Source organism: Loxodonta africana, chromosome 3 (assembly GCF_030014295.1).
Source record: "Loxodonta africana isolate mLoxAfr1 chromosome 3, mLoxAfr1.hap2, whole genome shotgun sequence".
NCBI classification, from domain to species: domain Eukaryota; kingdom Metazoa; phylum Chordata; class Mammalia; order Proboscidea; family Elephantidae; genus Loxodonta; species Loxodonta africana.
In genome coordinates, this window is record NC_087344.1 from 95929383 (window position 1) to 95954079 (window position 24697).

The 24697-nt window shown below is 41.5% G+C and overlaps 1 protein-coding gene and 1 pseudogene across 1 annotated transcript in view; both read right to left on the reverse strand.

The window, feature by feature from the left end:
• Positions 1 to 24697, reverse strand: part of DAB1 (DAB adaptor protein 1) — a 449435-nt gene that overhangs the window by 108211 nt on the left and 316527 nt on the right. The window contains exon 4 of the mRNA XM_023549549.2: positions 24198 to 24296. Coding sequence (XP_023405317.2) covers positions 24198 to 24296 — 99 coding nt within the window. The remainder of the gene's footprint in view (positions 1 to 24197; positions 24297 to 24697) is intronic.
• LOC104846012 (succinate dehydrogenase [ubiquinone] iron-sulfur subunit, mitochondrial-like) lies at positions 7318 to 8331 on the reverse strand (annotated as a pseudogene).

Sequence of the window (24697 nt, forward strand, 5' to 3'; positions counted from 1 at the left end):
TTTCCTCCCTATTCCCTCTCCAATTAAGATGTGCAATAGGCGAGAAGAGTCATTTGGTGGAGAAAGCTGGAAATCTACTTGCAGTGAAAAGCAGGAGTTTCTTTGCGAGCAAATTCACTGCATTTGTGAAAGTGTCCTTTGGACTTGCAAGGACAGAGATGAGACATTCCACTGGCTAGCTATTCCTCTGATAACACAGGGACTAGCATTTGCAGAATGTTTCGGAGTTCCTTTTTTAAATGAACACTTCCATTTACATCACATTGGAGCTTGCGTTACAACCACTCTGTGAAACAAGTGACGATTATTTTGCCTATTTTACAGATGAAGAAAATGAGGCCCAGAGAGGTTAACTTTCCAAGATGACACAGATGGTCAGTTGTGGAGCCACACCACAAACATGTATCTTTACCTCTAAATGCTGCCCTCTTTCCACTTTAGTGGCAATTAGCATTTGAGGGCATTTTACAGTTTTGAAAGCATTCTGGTATGCATAATATAATTCAAATCCTCAGGGCAGTATGAGCCTGTATATGCTATTATTTACGAAAGAAGAAATGTGGGCTCCAGAGCAGTCGTATAGCCTGTGCAACATCTGTATAAGCTAGCAAGCAGAACCAAGATTGAACTTATATTTCCCTCACCCATTATATCTTCCTCACCAATCATTTATTGGTTCCAAGCAATTGGGGTCAAGTGTTGCAGGCAGAAAGAACAGCTGTAACCAAGGTCCTAAGGCCAGGCAAGCATGCTTATCTGGAGAATGCTATGAGGTCCGGTGAGGCTGATGGGCAGGGAAGGACATGAGGAATATGGTAGTAGATGAAATGGAAATACAGATGGGACCAGGTCACACACGGCCTTGTGGGCCATGGCTTGGTGGGTTCTCAGATGCTGTTCTGACTGCAGTGGGAAGCCACTGGACAGGGCTCTCATGAGATCTGATTTGCATTGTTGAGAGATTACTCTGGCTGCTCTGTAAAAAATAAATGAAAGGGGTCAAGAGCAGAGGCAGGCAAACAGGAAGGAGGCTTCTGCAGTGTCTGGTCTAGACTAGAGGGGATGGTCATGGTCTAGAGCAGGAGGGCGACAGTGGGAGGATGAGAAGTGGAGAGCTTGTTCAGAGATGGACATGGTACTGTTCCCACCCTCTAAACAATGAACGAAGGAGAAGCCTGGAAAACAATTACCCCAGAAAGGAAGGGGGAATTGAACCCCTTTCCATTCACATAGATGAAGTAACCTGCCATAGGGTCAAAATATGGATTAGAACCTCAAACTAATGGCTACTTGTAGATTCAAAGGCCTGGTAGGTATCTGTTCCCCTACCTTGGTTTCAAACCCTTTATCCTTAGGAGACAGATACTATAAAAACTGACCTCCTAGACTCATTATTCTCTTCACAGTTAATGCCAGAGAGTTCTAACCTGGTTGCCAAACTTGCCCCTTCCACTGGCTGCAGAATGACTGCAGTGAAGTGGAGGTTGATGTATTCACCAACCTTGTTCTTCAGGAGAGATCAGGTACCAACACCTGAAGAAGGATAAAAATGAACCAGTTGCTATCAAGTCAATTCCAACTCATGAGGACCCCATGTATGTCAGAGTAGAATTGCCCCATAGGGTTTTCATGGCTGTGACCTTTCAGAGGCAGACTGGCCAGTCCTTTCTTCTGAGGTGCCTCTTGTTAGGTTAGAATTGCCAACCTTTCTATTACCAGCCAAGTGCTTAACCATTTGCACCACCCAGGAGAAGAACTAGGAACATGACTAGTACTCCTGTAATTTCTATACTGTAAACATCAAATACATTTTAAAATCCACGAAGGGATGAGTTGAGTAAATATAGTGCAAGGAGAGGGAAGAGTCACAAATGAAAGGCAATGAGAGAAGAGTATGGGCAGAAGAGAGAGGGATTCTGAAAGGGTGGATCTAGGATGGCCTTTCAGGAGAGGTGGGAGCTGAGCTTCCATCCACTCAACTGTCAATTTCTGAGCTCCGACTGGCACTGTGCAAGGAGCTGGGAACTCAGAGGGATCTATGAGGACATCTGCTCTCACAGCTTAGTGAGAGCTACACATGAAAATAATAATGATGATGATGTAAGGACTAAGGACTCCTAGAGCTGAGTTGAAGGTGAGGTATGAGGTGGACAGCCTGAGCAAAGGCTTGGAGGCTGGTGAGTTCAGGATACACAAGAGGAAGGTATGGAATCTAGCGGAGCCTGTAGGTTCTGTGGGGAGACGCCAGGGCTGGGGGCAGGAGCTAAAGCTGGAAAAAATGATCTGCCACAGAATAAAAATTGTGTTAATCAGAAATACCCACACCTTCACTCTGCCACCTGAAGACATCCTGGAACATGCCCGGAACTTCGGTACAGTTGCTCCTGGCATGCATGGGCTGCCCCTACCCATACTCACAACTCCAACCCTTCTCTAACCCCACTAAACATACCCTGTTCTCTTTCTCTGCAGGAGTCCTTTGGGCAGCATCAAGGGTAACGGATTTGTTTTTGTTTTTTTTAGTTCACCAATCACCCAATCTTCAGCAAATTAAACAGATGGTACTGAATTCAGTAGTGCCCTAAAGCAATTACCCAGAAGTCCTGTGAAGAGGAGAGTAATTTTGATGAATGCCATATTCTCATCGAAGTGAAATTAACCTTTTTTTGCCCTCACATTGAAACTCTACCTAAAACGTTGACGTGCGCTTGCCTTCTAGCCCTAGTTATAAAAGTCCCTGGAAGTGGTGGAAGGGAGAGGAACGGGGTAGTCATTGCTTAGTGCGCACTGAGTTTCTGTTAATGGTGGTGGAATCGTTTGGAAAGGAGGGTGGTAATGGCTGTACAACATGATGAATGTAATCAATGTCACTGAATTGTACTTGTAAAGACTGTGAAAACAGAATTTTTAAAAAATTTTTATTGTGCTTTAAGTGAAAGTTTACAAATCGTCAGTCTCTCACACAAAAACTTACATACACCTTGCTACATACTCTCAATTGCTCGCCCCTTACAGCCCGCTCCCTCCCTCCACTCTCTTTTCATGTCCATAAAATAGAAATGTTTTGTTATATATATTTTTACCACAATGAAAAAAAAAAAATCTTCTGAATATCATGGGATTTTTTGAGGTGGTATGTGTTGACGGGGAGTGATGGGCCAGTACTGCCACTGCCTCAGGGCATCAGCCTGTGACCCACAGCTCCCCGGGCCCAGTGCCTCTGGAGTCAAGAGGACCTAGGATATCTCTTGGCAAAACTAAGGAAAACTATAGCCGAATGACTTTCCCAGGACACATAGTTCATCAGAGAAAGAGTTGGGGTAATCTATATCCTGGGTCTTCTGATTCCTTTTCTTGCACTTTTTCTACCTGATAAGGCCAGCATAGTTGCCAAAACAGTTGGAGAAGAAAAATACACGGCCACAGTAGGTAACAACAATGGCTATTCATTATTAAAAACAGACACTGTGGTAAGAGTGGAGAGCTACTACGAGAACATCCAACCGGTCTTCAAGGGGAAAAAAGGAAATGTACATCATACTGAGAAAAAGACTGGAAGGTTGAAGGAGTCACATTAATTCATATTTGGATAAGACACAGAAGTCACTAAGCTAGTGTCAGATCCCAGTGGAACTAAGGGAGGTTGCTCCATCACCACCCTCAGCTTCGGACAGGGAGACTAACAGGGCCTTAGAGAAGACAAAGCTCCTTTCTTCCAGGCTCAGAAGTCAGAACAAGGACCTGTGTGTGGAAGTCAGCAAGGAGAACTTGTAGCAGACAGGCAATGTGTGCAGAATGAATTTAGACCACAGAATTAAAAAGACTCAGGTTCAAACTCAATGTCAGCCACCTAAGGCACATTTCTTAACTACTGTGTGACTGGTTTCCTCCTCTGTAAAGTGGAGATGATGATGATGACAGCACTCACCAGGCACTGTTCTAGGCACCTTACATATATAGGTAGTCTCCAACTTAACGACATACTTGAGTTACGATGGACCACACTTAACCAATGTGCTTTTTTTTTTTGGCTTCATAATGCACACATAACTGGAGAAGCAGGAAGCGTTGATTTTGAATCTATAAGTTTGTATGTAATGTGTCCGACCCCCAAAGACAAATAAAGATCGGATTTATAAAGATATTGCTAATAAAATGCAATAATAAAACTGGGAAAAAAAAAAAAAAGAGGGTATTCGACTTGCATCAGAACCAATTTATGACGGAGTCGAAGGAATGGAACCCCCTCGTACGTCAGGGACTACCTGTATGAAAAAAAGCCTCCTTTAATCCTCCCAACAAACCTGGGATGGTGTGTAAATATAATTCTTTACATTTTTAAATGAATAATCTGGGGTACAAAGAGGTTATGTAATGTGCTCTACATAACACAGCCAGTAGTATCTCCCACGTAGGATTGTTTTGAGGATTAAAAAGTTAGTGTACGTAGGTGGTGGCATTGCAGTAGGAGCTCAGTAGGTTGTAGTGTCAGTTAATGTTGTTGTTATTAACCTTATTATAACTAACAGCTATAACTCATCCACAAGGTTGCAGTACTGAGCCCAACACTGTTGGGGATATTTAAACTGAGGCTGGATGGCTGCTGGTGGACCATTTGTCTTCACTGGATCTATACCTTTTCCAGCCACTTGATTCTCTTAAACTATTTACACATAGGGAGGGGCAGCCTCCTCCCTGACTTCTTCAGGCGCCAGCACGTGCTTAATCCAAACAATGCAAGATTTATGGCATTCCTTTATTTGAGTTGATTCCAATGTGTCAGCAGATATGAATGGCAACATAAAATAATTACACTTGAAAGTGAAATGCAGGCCTAAGGATTCTGGTTTGCTGTTTTTTTTAAATGCCAGCAATTTCTGAAAGGCTGGATTTATTTAGTGCCGATTCCCCCTCTTCTCGAGCACTTAGAGACCTCAGCATCTAGGGACGCTATTCCAGCCACCTTTCTTACAGACTACTTTATCAATTACCCTGACAGTTATTCACACGATCCATGAATGTGCTTTATAGTTGTCGCATGTGTTCTGTAGACAAGGTAATAAAATGCATAATGCATCTTTCTTATTGGTACATCCTAATGGGTGGTACAAGCCAGGGACTCTTGAATGGGAACCTCTCAGATGCGTGACAGAACCAAAGGAGCCTGAATTTATATATAAAGAAATTAATGGGGTCTTTAATGCAGCACAAGAAGGGGGTTCCCACAAGGAAGATTAGCAATTAGGGCAGGAAGAGGCCTATTAAATCATCTTGTCCATCCACAAACATGTGGGCTGTTCCCTGCAGCAAAACCCCCTTCCAGGTTAAATTACCTAAGAGATAGGGATTCTGTGACTGCCCTTGGGAAACAACTGACTGCCCAATCAATCTCCCCATTCCAAGTCTTTTGATTACATGGCAAGAGATTGGGAAAAATAAAAAGCAAACACAAAGTGACTGGATCCCAAGGAAAATTCGGTATCGGCCTCTTCCCTCCCCCGCCCCCCCCCCCACTTCTTCCTTTGCCTACCTCTTTTCAGTCTTCGAAAATCATTTGTAATTTAAGAAATGCTATTTCAGGATCATTTAGCTGCATCTACCTCCTCTGGTTCTCTTTTAATTGTGGGTAAAAGGCGACAGCAAATAAAGACTGACATATGAAGGGAGTATTTTTGGGTTGGGGCTCACAAAATTTGGGTTTGAATACTGCCTTGGAATTTACCATGTGTGTGGTCTTAGGAAGGCCCCCACTGCTCTCTGAATTTCCTTATCTATACAATTAGCCTTAGATATTAATAACAGACAATTTCTGTATTCACTCACTTAGTTGCTTTTTGTTTGTTTTTAGTAAGTACTTACTAAGTGCAAGGTATGTGCTTAGCACTGCAAATACACTGGTGAAAATACATGGTCCCTGCTTTCAAGGGGCTTAAAGTATAGGAAAAAGGGTATACTGTCACTAAACACCTACTTATAACATTTTTTTTTCAACTTTCGTTTTTTTTTAATTGTGTTTGGTGAAAGTTTACACTGTGAATTAGATTCCCATTTAACAATTTCTCTACATACTGTTTAGTGACATGGGTTACATTTTTCACAATGTGTCGACATTCTCATTATTTCCATTCTGGCTGTTCCATTTCCATTAATCTAGCTTTCTCCTCCTCCCACCTCCCCCCACCCCCTTTGCCTTCTCATGTTTGCTTTGGTAAATGTTAACCATTTGGTCTCATATACGTGCTTTTTTTTAAAGAAGCACAGTACTCACAGGTGATATTGTTTCTTTTATGAGTCAATCTGTTATTCATCTGAAAGGTGACCTCTGGGTATGGTTTTAGTACAAAGTTTAAAGGATATCTTAAGGCAAAAGTCTCAGGGATTCCTCTAGTCTCTACCGGTCCAGTTAAGTTTGGCCTTTTTTAAGATTTTGAGTTTTGTTCTACATTTTTCTCCCATTCTATCCGGGATCATCTACTGTGTCCCTGGTCAGAGCTGTCAGTAGTGAGTGGTAGCTGGGCACCATCTAGTTCTTCTGGTCTCAGGACAGATGAGGTCGTAGTTTACGTCGGCTATTAGACCTGTAGACTGCTTTCTTCCTTGAGTCTTTGGTCTCTTTCTTTCTTGCTCCAGAACAGTACAGACCAATAGTTATATCTTAGATGGCTGCTCACAAGCTTTTAAGACCCCAGACGCTACTTTATGTAGAACATAAAGTTTACGGATTATGTTATGGCAACGGACTGAGTTGTCCCATGAGACTATGGTCTTAAGTTATAACACATTTTAATAAGTACTATAAAGAAGCAACTTATATAGAAGTATAGATAAATATAGATAAGGGTCGCTATGGGTAGGAATTAACTCGATGACAATGGGTTTGGCTTTTGGTTTACCCTAGGTTGAAACAGAGCCCTGGTGGTGCAGTGGTTAAAAGTGCTCAGCTACTAACCAAAAGGTTGGTGATTTGAACCCACCAGTGGCTCCTCAGGAGAAAGATGTGGCAGTCTGCCTCCTTGAAGATTTACAGCCTGGGAAATCCTATAGGGCAGTTCTACTCTGTCCCACAGGGCCGCTATGAGTCAGAATCAACTCGATAGCAGTGGGTTTGATTTTTTTAACCTAGGTTGGTGGGTTAGGGAAGAATTTTTTTTTTGGGTTAATAAAGTAGAATAACATTTATTTATTTCTTAAAGAGTTTGATTATACATGCTGTATTCATGGAAAATCAAGACCTTGAAGGAGCTCAGATTAGATATAAATGATGTTCAGTTCCGAGCTGGTCACAAGTCATGGAGGAAAAAAAAAAGCATGGAAACAGTTAAGCAGAAGCTTTCTTCTCCTTAGAGGCTGCCACCATTTTCCTGATTTCCGCTATAGCTTTTGCTGGATTCAGACCCTTGGGACAGGTCATGATGGTGTGGCAATGGCACAGACAGAAAGGGTCCTGCAGCTTGGCCAGTCGCTCCTCCATGAAGTAGTTTCTGAAGTCAATCATCCAGCCATGGCCCACGTAAGAACCTCAGGTCCCAAATACTTGTCTCCATTCCACCAGTAGCTGGGGCAGCTGGCGGTACAGCAGGCACAGAGAATGCACTCATACAGCCTGTCCAGTTTCTCACCATCTATGGACTGCACATACCACTTCCTGCCTTCCTGGGATTCATTCTTCTTCATCAAATAAGGCTCAGTGGATCTGTACTAAGCATAGAAGTCACGCAAATCAGGAGCAAGATCCTTTATCACGTACATAAGTGGAAGAGGGTAAATTTTTGAGACTCTATAAAGGTTGGTGTCAATCCCACAAGTATAAGTTAGATTGTTGCCTCCATTGATGTTCACTGCATAAGATCCACAGATACCTTCTCTGCATGAACTTCAAAAAGTCAGGGTAGCATCAATTTCATTCTTAATCTTGATCAAAGCATACATAGGACCATATTTATTCCAAGCAATTTTGTAAATCTGCATGCGAGGTTTATCTCCAGTAGATATCCCACCAGTAGATGGCAAATTTCTTGATTTGGGGAGTTGCAGCTGCAGCTGTTTGTAGCCCATGGCAGGCCTGCAGCAGGCTCTGCCAAGGGTTGGGGCCAGGAACCCGCACCTCAAGGATTCCTGCTATCTTGGCTCCTATCTTGGCTCCTGACAGGGAAGAATTCTTGAGGAAGTGGTACCTGAGCTGTAGGATAAGCTGGAGTCAGTCAAATACAGGACGGGGCAAAGAGAAGGTGAAGGGGTATGGTGGGGAGAGAAAGGGGAAGAATGTTCTAGGCAGGAAACAAAACAAAAAAGGCCACAAGCCTTTGCAAAGGTGCAGAAAGCCTGGCACATTTAGAACTGAAAGTGGTTTTCTTTGGTTGTGGGGGCAGCTGAGATGAGTTTGAGATCATTTTCTCTCCCTCTCTGAGATTTTCAGTTCTGTGATTCTCTTCTCTGCACCGTATCTCCATATTCTATCCCTATTTCACCAACATTCCCCGTATGGATCAATTAAATATCACCTACTTATTTAATTAAAATAATTCCCCCTGCTTTCTTTTTCAGGTCATTAATAAGAGGCACACATGTATGAACCTGAAGTGAGGCGACCTCACCATGATTTTGCTGATCACACTGTCATATGCTTGGCCGCTAGATTATGAGTCCTGTGGAGGAAAGGAGTTTCTCTGACTCATCTTTGCACACCCACCGCCTGGTACACAGTGAGTGCTCTGTAAATTTTTGATAAAGAATTTTTAATTTTACAGGCGAAGGTATCAGGTAAAGAAAACCAAATGACTTCTCCAAGCTGATGATGAGAGTGTTGGATTTTAAGGATGGATTTTGACGCCCTATGGAAAATTTAACCTTAACTCCCCCAGTGATTTTATATAGCTTCATAAAAAGACAAGTGAAGGCAGGTTTGTACAGAAAGTATGCTGAGGCTGGAGAAATGACCTCGAGTTTTAAGGTGCATTCAGCTGTCAAAAACACCTCATCTGAGCAGCAGGAACTTAGTAGCACTGTGGGTCAAAAAGCAAGCTGGTGAGGGCCATGGGGCTACTGGAGCTGTCCCAAAAGAGGCTACAGTGACATCTCATTATTTCAGATCCCACTGATTCTGAATTCGGACAGAAGCTGGGCTACATTCCCTTTGCTCACTAAACCTCCATAAAGTATGCAGAGTTATTAGAATGAAGAATATCAAAAGGGGAGCTGGTTCACTCACAAATATCTGCTGAGTGCCAACTTAACCCTTCTCTCATGACCAGAATAAAGTACATCATCGGGGAGCATTTTATAATCTGCAAAGAACTTCTGCATTCATTCTTTCTCCCTCAGTCATTGCCACAGACCTCTGAAGAAGGCCATGGTCCTCCCCACTGCCATTTTGAAATTGAGAAAACTTAGGCTCAGAGAAGTGAGATGACTTGTCCAAGGTTGTTCAGCTTTATATGAAGGAATGAATAAATAAATTTTATTCTGCTTGAGAGTAAAAGACCAGACCTTAAATCATAATAATAAAAAGCTTCGATATTTTGCCGCTTGGTGACATTTATGTATATACGGAGAATAAATAATATTGCCCTAAACATAAAAAACAAAAACCAACCAAACAAAAAACACCCATTGCTGTCGAATCAATCCCAACTCATACCAACCCTATAGGACAGAGTAGAACTGCCCCACGCAGCTTCCAAGGCTGTAAGTCTTTATGGGAACAGACCGCCACATCTTTTTCCCATGGAGCGGCCGGTCAGTTTGAATTGCTGACCTTTTTGGTTAGCAGCCGAGCTCTTAACCATTGGTCCACTAGGGTTCCTTGCCTTAAACACAGGCCAAAGAAAGTGTATGACCAGCAGTAAAGTGGTGATCCAGACAGTTAACACCTTAGGAGTTGATCAGTAAAGTCCTGTGAGAAATTCAATTTCAACCAATTCTCAATGTCCTTTGGCATCACTCAGATCTGTAGGTAAAGCCAAGGAACCATTTGTCTCATCAGTATAAAAATGACACTGTACAATTTTATCATTGCCCAGTAATGAGCACTATAAGCAGGTTCTGAAATTAAAAGAGCAGCATTAAAATAAAGTTTAATATCAAAGAGATTAAAAATTTACTTTTTAAATAAATGGTAATACTACTTGCTGGCAGACATGTAGTGAAAAAGACAATATCATATATCTGGTACTACAACTTTTCTAGAACACTTTGATAAAAAAAAAATAAAAAGATGAAAAGCTTAAAAAATATAAATACCTGCTGATCTAGTAACTCTGGAATCTAACTGAAAAAATAAAAATGTGTACAAAGGTGTGCCCAAAACAGAAGATACAAAGATACAGACACAACCTGCCTGGTTAACGATATCAAAACCAAACAAACCCGTTGCCGTCAAGTTGATTTCAACTCATAGCAACCCTATGATCCGGTGTTTAATAAATAAATAATGGTGCATTAGTATGCTAGAATACCAAACAGAGATTGAAAATGATTGTCTTAGTTATCTAGTGCTGTTATAATAGAAATACTGTAAGTGGATGGCTTTAACAAACAAAAGTTTATTTATTCTCTCATAGTATAGGAGGCTATAAGTCCAAATTTGGGCTGCCAGCTCCAGTGGAAGGCTTTCTCTCTCTGCCGGCTCTGGAGGAAAGCCCTTGTCATCAATCTTCCCTTGGTCTAGGAGCGTCTCCGTTCAGGAACCCCAGATTCAAAGGATACACTCTGCTCCTGGTGCTTTCTTCTTGGTGGTAGGAAGTCCCCACATTTCTCTGGTTGCCTCTCTCTTTTATATTTCAAAAGAGATAGACTTAAGACACCCTGAATCTTATAGATTGAGTCCTATCTTATTAACATAACTGCCACTAATCCCACCTTGACAACATCATAAAGACAGGATTTACAACACACGGGAAAATCAGGTCAGATGACAAAATGGTGGACAATCACACAATGCTGGGAATCGTGGCCTAGCCAAATTGACAGCCATTTTTGGGGTGACACAATTCAATCCATGACACTGATGTAGAAAACCATTTAATAAAACTACAGATGTGGGTAAGTAAAAAGGTGGTTAAAAAGCAGCATGTACGGCATAATGCTAATTTTGGAAAAAAAGATATATATTCGTGTAAAGGAGACTGGTGATACATACACCACAACACTGAGTTTACGTCTAGGTAGTGGGATTTCAGATAATTTCTATTTACTTCTTTATAACTCTTCTATGTTTTCCAAATTTTCAGCAATAAATATATGCTACTTTTATAAATTGGTGGTTCAGTGGTCAAATTCTTGTCTTCCATGCGAGAGATCTGGGTTCAATTCCTGGCAAATGAACCTCCAGCACACCACCACTCCTCTGTCAGTGGAGGCTTGTGTGTTACTATGATAATGAAAAGGCCTCAGGGAAACTTCCATATTAAGACAAACTAGAAAGAAAAGCCTGCAGATTTACTTCTTAAGATCAGCCAATGCAAATCCCATAAAGGCAATGGTCCCATCCTATTGTACATGGGGTCAACATGAATTGGGAGCCAACAACAGCAACACTTTTATAAATAGAAAAGGCATTAAACATTAATATGGATCAAAACCAAAAAACCAAACCCGCTGCTGTTGAGTCAATTCCAGTTCACAGTAACCCTATAGGACAGAGTAGAACTGCCTCATGGGGTTTCCAAGGAGTGGCCGGTGGATTCAAACTGCCAACCTTTTGGTTAGCAGCCTAGCTCTTAACCACTGCTGTTTGACTTTGGACCAGCGATTAATGTCTCTGAGCTCCAGTGTCACCACCAGTAAAACTGCTTTGTATAATGTATAACTTATAAGATTAGTGTGAAGAGGAGTTGTAAGAAAAAAAAGTACAAGTATTTTAAAAAGCTACCAGTTCTCAAACATTGAGAGTCTCTTTTTATCATTGTATCAGATGAAGAAGTTTTTGTTAAATGCCAGGGTGGTCGTATGATAGGCTAAAGATAAGAGAAAAAAAAAAACAAAACACAGGCACAGACTTTGACAGCATCTAAATAAACATGAAAGAGTATGCGCCCCTATTCACATGGGTGAATATATCACACTGCACCGTCAGAGGCGGGAGATGACGCATCTCCATGTCTCAGAGCTGCAGACACTCTCATCGGAGTCATTTATACAGAAGATGAAGTAGCTTCTCCTCAAAAATGAGCTTATGACTGTCTTGAGTTTAAATAATTGCCAGGAAAATCTTGCTTTTCAAAAATTTAAATACACATAATTTCAAAATTGTCTGTACATCTCTTAGACATCATAGAAGATTCAGACCTCAGTCTCTGGAGGTGCTAGCATTTTTGATTTAAATACTGAGGCCATGTTGTCCTGGTAATTTCTTGCAGATTTGAAAATATACTGATTTTCTAAACAGCTGAAGAAGTCAAATCCATTCCTGCAGGCAAATCCCTAAGCTCTGTGACTGAGGCAGCTGGAGGAAGGGTGAGCATTGGAGGAGCGGCGACCCTAACAGACATATTTGCCTGAAGCCATAGTACAAGGCTGCATCCAGCTAAGATGGCTGCACAGCGCATCGGACACTGACCAGGTCTACCAGACAGACCGTGCAGCCCCAGCACGGTCATCAGAACTGTGAAGTCACTGGTCTTTGTCCCTAGTGCCTAGAGCTTTTCTTTCTCCACGCATCTCCATGTTCACAGCCTCATTCAGCAGAATGGGGTCGTTGTTGTCAGCTGCCATGGAGTCAGCTCCTACTCATAGTGACCTTAGGTATGACAGAACAAAACATTGCCCATTCCTGCGCCATCTTCATGATCATTGGTATGTTTGAGTGCATTGTTGCAGTTTTTGTGTCAAACCAGCTCATGGAGGGTTTTCCTTGTTTTTGCTGACCCTCTACTTTCTACTTTACCAAATATGATGTCCTTTTCTAGTCATCACCTACATAGTTTATAGTGTGAATGTGAGGCCTGAATGAGTCAATGGGTGTGTGTTACTCAGCAAAGTGACACTAGCATAGTCGATTTGCTGATCCCATGGTCGTCCTCTCAGCACCCTTGCTAGGCTAACCTTCTCTCTCTCACCCTTGGATCAAAATGTGCTTGCATGTGCTCCAAGACTCACAGTACCCAGGAATCAGAGCTCTGAGGTGCAGAACCCCCCCATCCTAGAGCAGGGTTCTCAAGAAACATTTCCTAGTTCCTACATTCCCTTTAATTTGTATAATGTGGTATACTTGTTTTATAGCAGATTACACTTTACATCTTATAAGTTGTAGGTGCCTGAAAACGTCTTTGGGGAAAAAATGTATAACGATAGAAAAAAGTGAGTGTATCTATTGCACATGGAAGCAGGAGAAAAGGGATGGAAAAAGATAGATGGAGGGGAGAACGAAAAAAAGGAAAATGGAAGAAAATAAGTTATCTACACATTAAGGTCATTAATAATACCAGATGTTAAGGTCTAATACATTATATGCAGCCTTTAATACGTTCCATATAATCCTCTACTCATCTAGAATTTACAGGAACCCTGGGAAGGGCAGATGTGGTTGAAATAAAGTGACTTATGTCATTCAAGCCCACTGAAAGAGGGGCTGGAGCTTCCATTATCTTCTCAGGGAGATTACAATTGACAGAGATTAGATTTAGCCCCTCTACCCCCACCCCCACCCCCACAATGGTCAGAGGTTTTAGGTGGACAATGCTAGACTAGGAGGTGAACCAGAGGCTATTTGACTTCTACAATGAGAATGCAACACAAGTCCACAGGTATCTACTGGGTGCTCAGGACAGGTCAAGATGGAGCATACAAGAAGGACCAAATATGGACCTTGCCCTCATGTCACTCACAGTCTAGAATCTGTGTTTGTTTCTTTGTTTAAAAATCTTTTAACCTTTCACATTTGCAAAAATAACCAGGGCATAGAAATGCTTTACTGGCTAAGCAAAGTTATTCCTAATCCAAAGCAGGGTAGCAAAATGTACAAGAATTATAGTCAATAACTATAGTACAAAAGAGGAAATAATGACAAAGTAAGCCAGGAAATTACTGAAGTGTTTTGTTCCAGGTAACATGTAAAGCATACTCACGCACCAGTTTGCTTGTCTGAGCTGGCAAACTTGGGTAATAGAAAACACTGTGGTGAGTAGGACATCCCTTACTCAGTGAGACATCTTGACAATTCATTGAACCTCTCTGAACCTCAGTGTCATCTTCTATAAAAAATGAGATAATCTCTCTATTTTGCAAGATTGTTATGAGGCTCAGGTAGTTAATTACTGCTCTCACACTCCAGAGAACACTGAGCTGCTGAGAGGCTTGGTAATTTATAAAAGTATTAAATGAGATGTATGGAGAGAACTTAGCAAAACACCTGGCACAACAGTAAGTCCTCGATACTGTGAGCTCTCAGCATTATTCCACCACCCATCGTCAGGTTGTTGTACTGTGGTGGTTTGCATGTTGCTATGATGATGGAAGATATGCTGCTGGTATTTTAAATACCAGCAGGGTCACCCACGGTGGACAGGTTTCAGTGGCGCTTCCAGGCTAAGACTGAGTAGGAAGAAAGGCTTGGCAATGTAATTCTGAAAATTAGCCAATGAAAATCTTATGGCTCACTGCTTGATACAGTACTGGACAATCAGGTTGGAAGGAACTCAAAATACACAGTGGCCATAACAATGGACTTGAGCATACCAAGATGGTGACGATGCCACAGGACCAGGCAACGTTGTACATGGGGTCACCATGAGTTGGAGCCAACTCAATGGCAGCTAACAACAACATTGTCACCATTATTATCATCCTCACTGTTATTATTAGAGTTCAACCTGCACATTTGTAATTGAGTGAAGGTTCAAATTCAGGCCCTCTGACACCAAATCTAGTCCCTTCTCCAGTAGCCACCAGATTGCACTCCACGCATTTCCCCAGACAGAACTGTCTCCAAACTAAAGGTGAACTTTAGCAGGCTCTAGCCTTGACCCGGTCTCTCACTCTCATCCTTTCTTTTATAAACCACAACTATTAACTCAGTTCCACCTCAGGATGCCACTGCAAAGTGCTTGGGAGAAGCACAAAGAATCATCGTATCAGTGCTGCATCTAATTACAGTATCACCATTTCAATACAAAGAGCTCCCGTAAGGAGTGTCTTGGTAAAAATAGAAGAGCCTATTAAATAACCAAGGCACAGCCCCTGAAAATGAGTTTTAAATTAAAATTTAAAATAAATTGGCAAGATAGAAAAACAATAAAGAGTAGACCTCATATAGGCAAATCAGCCATCTAAATAAAAGCAGAGACACCCAGACACCTCTGATTTATCAAGTGTTAACAGCCTCAGGAATCTGGATGAGAATTTTCAGAAGTGTCTTTCTCCATTATTCAGTTGACCCTCAAAACTACAGGAAGCTCCCAGAAAGTGTTACCTTCTGTGATTTACAACATGCACATGTCAGAGACAGTTTTGCAAGGACAAAGATCCTATGTAGGGAAATGCCCTGACCTTGCTTCACTTTTTCATTTGCCATAGCCATTGTTACTTTCTAAAAAAGCATAGATATTTGTTTGTCTATTGTTTCTTTTCTGTCTCCCTGCATTAGAATGTAAACTCCACAAGAGCAGAGACCTTTGTTTTGTTCACATGTATATACTAATCCCTGAGAACACTTCCAGCACATAGTAGGCAATTAATAAATATTTCTTAAATGAATGAATGGGTAAAAATAAATATTCCTTAAATGAACGAATGGGTCAAGTGTCTTAACTTCCCTGAGTCTCAATCACCTCATCTATGAAATGAGGACCATAATACTTACCTGATGTGCTTGTTGCAAGAATTCAACGAGAAAAATGTATGTGAAACAGTACAGTGTTTGTACATCTGGTACAACAAAAGGCAGCAATAAATAATGCAATTTCTCAAAGATGAATATTTACCTTCAAAGTTTATAAAACACACTTTTACAGCTATCCCCAAAAGTCAGCCCCCAAGAGCAGCAAAAAAAGGGCCTAGAAAGGAAGAACCAGAGATCTTCACCTGGTGCTCATCCCTCTATTTTACAGGGCTTTTTGATACATCATAGAGTCAGAATGAGAACATTAGAAGAATTCATAAAAATTATTTGAAACAGGGATATGCAAACTACAGCCCGTGGGCCAGCTGCTTGTTTTTATAAAGTTTTATTGGAACATAACCATGTTCATTCATTTATATATTGTCTATGTTTGTTTTGGAGAAAGATACCACAGGGAATTGGAACCAAACCACATCAGGGTCAATTCGCAACTTTGCCATTTGCTGGCTATTTGACTTGGTGCAAGTCACTGAATCTCTCTGAGCCTTATTTCCTCATCTGTATTATTGAAATAACAATATTGAGTTAGTTGAGTTCTTAGGGAATTATATTAAATGAGACCAAACATGTAAAAGAAGCTAGCACAGAAAATATTACCTTTTCTCCTCCTTAAAGACCAAGATTAATACGATGATCTATTATGAGAAAGACAATACTTTCTTGTTTACCAAATCTGCCAGAAAATATTCACGGCCTCACGTTCCAGGGTAACATGGACATCCTTCTTTCGCTGTCATGAACTACAGATCTGGTCCCCTAAATGATCCTAATGAGGCAGCTTCCTGACAGTGACAATTTCTAAGAATATGTTGGTTTTGAGCTATAAATTGATTTTTATTGTGATAAATTAAAATCCAATATCATCCAACAAGATAGTAAACATAGACAGGCTCAATTTATTCCCTAGATCCTTAGTTTCTTTGATATTAAAGTTGATCTGGGGCCACTGTGTGGCCTATGGGAGCCCTGAATATTAAAGATAACATCTACGGGGATGACACAGAGAGAAAAGACTGTGCCGAGAAAAGAAATGCTGAGTAAAGAAATGGAGAACTCTTCATACTTCCTGTGTTGTGAGCATCAGAGAGTGAACCAGATGGGTCCAGGGATATGCACAAGTTTAACCAGTTGCTGCCAAGTCAGTTCTGATTCATGGTGACCCCATGTGTGTCACAGTAGAACTGTTCTCCACAGGGTTCTCAATGGCTGATTTTTTGGATGTAGATCGCCAGGTCTTTCTTCCAAGGCACTTCCAAATCACCAAACTTTGGCTCACCAGTGAGCATGTTAACTGTTTGTACCACCTGGAGACTCTGATTCCCAAGTCTAGGCTTTTGCAAATAAATTGCTGGGAGGTCTCGGTCTTTGCCTCCTCTCTTTGGGTTCTAGGTTTCCTCAGTTGTAAATGATTGAGTTAGCTGATGCCTAAAGGCCTTCCATCTCAGACATCCTGTGATTGCCTAACTCTGAAGCATGTAAATTATTCCTTCCAACTTACTACCTAGATGGCAAAATTTGCACCTGTTGTATGTAGCATCCTGGTCTCAAACATCTGGCCCAGACAATTAGCATTTCATTACAAGCTGACATTATTTCCTTGCCCCCTCCTTCCCTCTCTCTTTCATTCTATCCCTCTCTGACTACCTGCCTTTGCCATTCAATAAAAATCTCTAGGACATGCCGGGGCCTATGCTAGACTCCACAGAAACAGCAATGGGCAAGACAAGGTACCTCAGGGGGCTTGTGCTCTGATGGGGATGTCAGTCAGGTCATGATGTAGGAGATCATGTGCTCTGACAAAGGTGAGCAGAGGATGCTCTAGGAACACTGTGAAAGGATTTCTTACTCCTGCTTAGAGGACAAAAAAATGACTACACAGGAGCAGTAACAATAACAATTAATAACATAACAGTATTTACTACTTAACTCATTGCCATCAAGCCAATTCTGACTCATGACGACCCCAAGTGCTTCAGAGTAGAACCGTGCTTCATAGGGTTTTCGTGGCTGTGATCTTACAGGACTTTCTTCCACGGTGTCACTGGATGGATTCAAACCACCAACCTTTTAGTTAGCAGCTGACAGCAGGTCCTCATATCCTATTCTACAGCCTTCTTGTCTCCTTCCCTGGGATCAGTTTCCCTTCCTCTACCTCAGCTGCTCTCCCTCAACCCTGCCCAAAACATCCAGTTAGAACTGAAGGGAAAGAGAACCTCTTTTTGATGACACACAAATAAGGTGACACCTGGTTTTCATTAAAAAAATAAATTACTAAATCACCCTGAAATTTAAGTGCAGGCATTTTTTAAAACACAATTGTTGTTGTTGTTCAGTGCCATCAAGTTGATTTCAACTCACAGTGACGCCATGTGAGAGATAGAACTGGCCCATAAGGTTGTGGAGGCTGTAATGTTTATAGGAGCAAATTGCCAGCTGGATGAGTTTGAACTGCCAATCTCCTGGTTAGCAGCCGAGCACTTAACTGTACAGTCACCTTCCAAAATAGTTACCCACCCATTTCTAGGGACAATACTGACTTGTTGGCCACTCTCTATTTCTCCCTTTCTATGCCTTAGTTACTCTGTGTACATTTTCTGATTCTTAATCACTAAGTCATTTAATTTTTATGCATTAAGTATTACCGAGTATCTGCTACGTACAAGGCTTTGTGATAATAGATACACAGTGGTGAACAAAAAGATGTGGGCTTATTCATCTCTGAGTTTCCAGGACATAAGACAGTGCTTGGGACACAGTAGGGGCTCAATCAATATTTCCTAAAGGGAAAAATAAATGAACACACATTCTCTTTTAGGCATTTGTGCATTTAGAAATACTGTTTGCTCTTCCCTCGCTTACTGATTTACTTACCTGGTACTATCTCCAACTCACTCCTCCACCGGCAAGCCAGTGTGTGCTCTTCTCAGACCTCTGTTCCCTGAGCACTGACATCTCTTTGTTCACACCTCTGTCTTAGGAGATATCACTTTATCTTGTGAGTCTGGTCTTGCCAGCCAGACTGTGAACACCTCAGGGGCAAGGATTACATCTTATTCATCTCTGAATCCTCAGAAAGCAGACCAGCACAAGGCAGAGGATAGGTATTCACCATGTTACTGCCTGGAAATCCTAGTGGCGTTGTGCTTAAGAGTTACGGCTGATGACCAAAACATTGGTGGTTCGAATCCACCAGGTGCTCCTTGGAAACCCTATGGGGCATTTCTACCCTGTCCTATAGGGTCACTATGAGTTGGAATTGACTCGATGGCTCAGATTTTTGATGTTACTGCCTAAGCAGTGTATGCAAATATTTTGTCTATTCAAGACAAGCTACAGGCAAAGCTCACAGGGAGAACACACTACACCATGGGCAGTCCCAGCTGTAATCCCACCCCTTTTACCTTCATTCAGGAAAGCACATGAGAATGAAAGTAAACAATGGTTACCATAAGACAGAGATAATTTTGAATCTGCTCTATTATATATAAAAAGATGTTATTTATAAAATTGATATGCTATTATTAGCAACACCTTACTATCAGCAAGCATTTTGAACCAAACCCCCTGGATGTGAATCCCAGTTCTGCACATATTAGCTGGGCGACTTAAATTATTTGGACCTCAGTTTTCTCACCTGTCAAATGGGGATAATAGTAATATCTACTTCATTGAATTGTTGTACTGGACTTAGAACGGTACACACAGTAACACTAACTAAATGTTGGCTAAGCCAAATAAACAGCAAAACTATTCTGCCAATAAGGATAATGTATCACTTTGAAATGGGGACAACCACCACCCTACATGGTAAGTAATGGACTTACCTTTGGGGTCCTGCAATTTTAAGCCAATTTTTATGGCATACAATTTTAACCGTTGTACAGAATAAAATTACAAAGGGAAAGAGAAGACAGTGAGATTCACTGGAAAGGCACAAAACGTGGAGTTGGAAGGTCTGTTCTGAATCCAGAGACCATCAGGGACACACAGAACCTCCAGTGGGTTCAACACACATACCAGCCCTCACATTTCCTGGCCATGCAGTGACAGATTTTTTTTTTTTCCAAAATTTTCATGACACTCCTGCCTAGGTGTCTTCTTGGGTCTGATTTGAGCATCAAATAACATACTGATGTATTTCTACTCCTAATTTGCTATATGGGAATTTGTATTATTCTTCCTTCTACTAATGACAGTAAGTTTATAAATGACATGTTCCGCTGATTTCTAGCAGATTCCTAGCAATACCTAGGTGTCTGAACACATGAACAGCTTTCAATATTGATTTATTTCCTTCAGCATGCTAATAATAAAACCAAATTTACTCATATAAGGATTGGGATCGAGAACCCTTTGAAATTTAAGACAGGGTATAAATTGCTGCAAAGTACCTTTTTTAACTGAGAGCAAACAATTTTTGACAACTTTTAGATTTTAAAATTCTAGCTACTGTCACATTCTGCAAATGTTTCTTTCCATGGATTAAAAAAAAAGGAGCCAGTCAAGCTTGAATAGAAATACCTTAAACCCACTGCCACGGAGTCAACTCCAACTCACAGTGACCGTATAGGACAGAGTAGAACTGCTCCACGTGGTTTCCAAGGCTGAGATCTTTGTGGAAGCAGACTGCCACTTCCTTCTCCCGTGCAGCACAGCTTGTAGTTTGAACTGCCAACTTTCTGGTTAGCAGTCAAGTGCTTTAGCCACTGTTACCACCAGGCCTCCCAGAAATACCTTAAACAAGACCAACGGCTAAGACAAAGACCCGGTTTGGCTAAGACAAAGACCCGGTTTGGCTAAGACAAAGACCCGGTTTTCCATTTCTTTGATGCGCATGGCAAAACACTTCCCTTGGACTCCCATTCGGCACAATTCAGTTGGCCCCCTACTGGGCAATGACAAAAGTCTAGTAAACCATTTCTCCTCGTAATCGCCAATGGATATCTTTCAGATAAAGCACATCAACTGGCATGACTTCAGGTAAAAAATGGCTTCTTAAAACTTGAGTCTCAGAAATCATCTTTGATGTGACTTTGCTCAACACCACATCCCCTACTTGAATCCCACCAACAATATCTCCAGCAAATGGTTGTTGCTTGAATGCCCCCAGTGGTGGTGAACTCACTCACACAGAAGATGGTCCATCTAAACTGTTTAACTCTTGTTGAAAGAAAATTCTACTTACTGATGAACTAACACTTCCACCTTAAAACTTCAATCAGCTGGTCCTGAGTCCATTTCCTGACAACACGGAAAAGAAGTCAGCTCCCTCTTCTATTAGACAACACTTTGGAGATGTGAAAACCATTACTGTAGGGGTACCCTGCTCATATGTCTCTATTTCTGGCTTAAACTTGTTCGTTACTTTCAACCATTTTTCTGAAGACTCGTGTTGAGGCATATTCACAAGTAAGGGTTGCAGACGCCTGAAGCTCCAGAGGCCTGATATGAATCAAACAGAACTGGAGTAGACTAAGCCAACAGAAAACACTTAACTCTGCCTCCTCCCTGATTCTCCACCAGGGATCTGACATTTTCTCCACAGCCACGTGGCTTTGTGCTGAAATAATGATTTTGCTGTTGCTCTCTTTGTGGCCAGCTAAAGAATCCAAATTGCTCTACAAGTTTGGTGGTATCTCCCTTTGAGGCCAGTTTAGCCACCTCGAGTGAGGATTTAGATAAAAGAAGGATGTAGATTCATTAGTCAAAATCTAGGTGGTTAGGAATTTAGCTCTCTGGACAGCCTGTATGATGGTGGGATATATGATGGGATGACAAAGGCCAAAACCTGGCCCCTGGACAGAATAAAGCATCTGATACTGTGCCTGTCACTTTGGTTATGCTAGTTGTTACGGTGACTGGCAGGAGTGGAATTGGGAAAAGACTACAGATGATATCAGAATACTGGGGCTTAGAAAAAGCATTGTGAAAGTATCTCTCAGAGTCAGACTTTAGCCACATTACTTGATTCCCATAAAGAATGCTGTTGTTAGCTGCTGTTGAGTTGGCCCCCTACTCACGGTGACTGCACGCACAATGGTGTGAAACCTGTTCAGCACCATAGCAACATGCAAGCCTCTACTGACAAAAGGGTAGTGGCTGCACATGAGATGTACTGGCTGGGAATTAAACCTGGGTCTTCCCCTTGGAGGAAATGCCAGTGGCATAGTGGTTAAGAGCTACAGCTGCTAATCAAAAGGTCGGCAGTTCGAATCCGCCGGGCGCTACTTGGAAACCAAATGGGACAGTTCTCTCTATCCTATAGGGTCGCTATGAGTCAGAATCGACTCGACAGCATCAGGTTTGGTTTTGGCTCTCTTCCCCATGGAAGGAGAGAGTTCTACCACTGAATTACCACTGCATTGAAAAACTACCACTGTCCCCACACTAAAGGATGCTAGAGGATAAAAAAATATCCTCCAAGTTTCCACAAGCCAAAGTGCTCTGCCTCCTGTGTGCTACCCAGAATTCCATGAGGCCACACCTATGTCGATAGGTCTTGACTCCGCATAGTTTTAATCCCCCAGTGACCCTGTTCCCCTTCATAGGGATATGCTTCGATTTGCCCATATCCTTCTTAAAACGTAGGATTCAAAACTAAGCCCAGGTCTCCAAACTTAATCTGTCTAGGAAAAGGAAAAACGTCCCGGGTTTCAGAAACCAAACTTTTATTAAGGCAAGAGAGGTTTACGTTGGGCTCTTAAACTTGCTGAATTCAAGCCCCCCTCCCACTGAATGCTTTGTGCCCTCATTCTAAGGCCCCTTTTACCTCGGCATACACATCTAGGCCCAGCTTTCTCTATAATACAATGGGAAATTGCATTGATTTTTGATTCAGGACAATTCAAGGCCGAATCCCACTTTCGTCTCTCTAATCCTGCTTCACCATTGCTTACTTTCAGCAGTTTACATAACTTTTCTGTCCTCGGTGTTTTCAACTGTAAAATGGGCATAATAATACTATCTTGAGGTCCCTGAGTGGCAAAAATGGTTTGTGCTCTGCTCCACTGCTAACCTAAAGGTTGGTGGTTCGAACCTACCCAGTGGATCCATGGAAGAAAGGCCTGGTGATTGGCTTCATAAGGATTATAGCCAAGAAAACTTTATGGAGCAGTTCTACTCTGTAACACACACCCAAAAACCTACTGCCTTCCAGTCGATTCTGACTCATAGCGATCCTACAGTAACACACAGGGTTGCCATAAGTTGGAATCTACTCGACAGCAACAGGTTAGGGTCGTCGTGAAGATTAAATGAGCTGAGACTTATAAGGGGCTTAGAACAATGTTGGACACATACTATATAGTTGATGAAGTAGTTATTATTATTATTATCTCATACAACTACTGTGAAGATGAATTGGATAATGTGTTTAGTCAACGTGCACCCAGGACACAGTAGATGTTCAACGAATGGGAATGATTATTACTAGTTATTTAGAAAACTATAACCTTTATTTTTTTTCTCCAAGAAAACCCATTTTACTTTTAAATGATTATCCTACTACCCTTCTGGTATCCAAATACTAGTCAGGACAAAGAAGACAGAATTATAATTCAAAATGGCCAAGGTTAAGTAACTTGACTGGTTAACGGTTTATAAAGTGGTTGATAAATTAACTTTGTGAAGTGCAAAGGAGGTGTTTTATAAACTGCAAAGCACTGGATGAATAAGAGGAAAACCATGTCCATCTGAGTCTCGCTCTCTTGGCGAAATGGATCGCAGCATGTTTTCCTGTTTTCCCCTTACTGTCAATGAACGGGGCTGACAATGTCAGGAGAGCTCTAGGGATGAGGCTGGGAGTTAATTGCAGCTGTGAGGTTGATGAAAACACAAACCACTTCTTTGGTGGGTTCAACACACATATCAGCCCTCACATTTCCTGGTCATGCGGTGATAGATTTTTTTTAAGATTGAAAACTCTATTTATTCTGTTCGATTACAGCAATTGCAAGGTGCCACAGGTTAAACTCAAGAGAGTCTGGATACTTTGATGGAGTCAAAAGACCTACATGTGTCTCCCTCTAGGACGCATGTCATTAAAGTTGCCAACACACAAAGAAATTTAACTTAAACTGTCACATTACCCACAGCTCTTCAAAGCTCATCAATCTCCCATTAGAGTACCAGGATGGTGTGACACTTTTATCACAATTACACTGGCAGAAACACAGCGCTGTAACACTGTGGCCAAGTCAGGAAAGAGACTGCCTTTGATGGACGATCACAGTTGATCAAGTTTGTCAGTTGCTTTTATGTGTTTTTATGCTTGTTTGATATTCCTGCCCAGAGAGCAGAGGCTTTTAAGGGCACATCTGTCAATGAATTCAATTTCACAATGCCATGTGATTCTTTTACTTACCCCTGTCTTCTCATCAAAGATTTTGATTCCTCCAAAGGAGATGGTTAAAAAGATTTTCTGTTTGTGTTCTCCTTTGGAACGAGCGCCAGCAACAATGCCCTGTTGAAAGGAAGGACATGGTTTTTACTTGAGTGTTTTCATTTGAAAATTCCCTCTGGTCCCAAAGGCATGTTGGATACCACCAACTGACACCACCAATCAAGTGCGCTCCTCTCTCTCGCCCCGTCCATGTTTCTTTACACAACGTGCTCATATCTTGATACTTTAGGAGAATACTTTCCTGGCTATATTAGCACTGCATAAATAGATATTTGAGCATTCATTCATCCATTCATTCACTTGACTAACCAAGATTTATACAATGCCTACACTGAGCTAGATGCTCCAATGAGAACTGAGCATTCCAAGAGAAACACGATAGGGTTCTCATTTTAATATCTGGGCCGGGTTTTACTGGATATGGTTTTAATCTTTTAGATAAAGGTGAGCCACTAAATGTA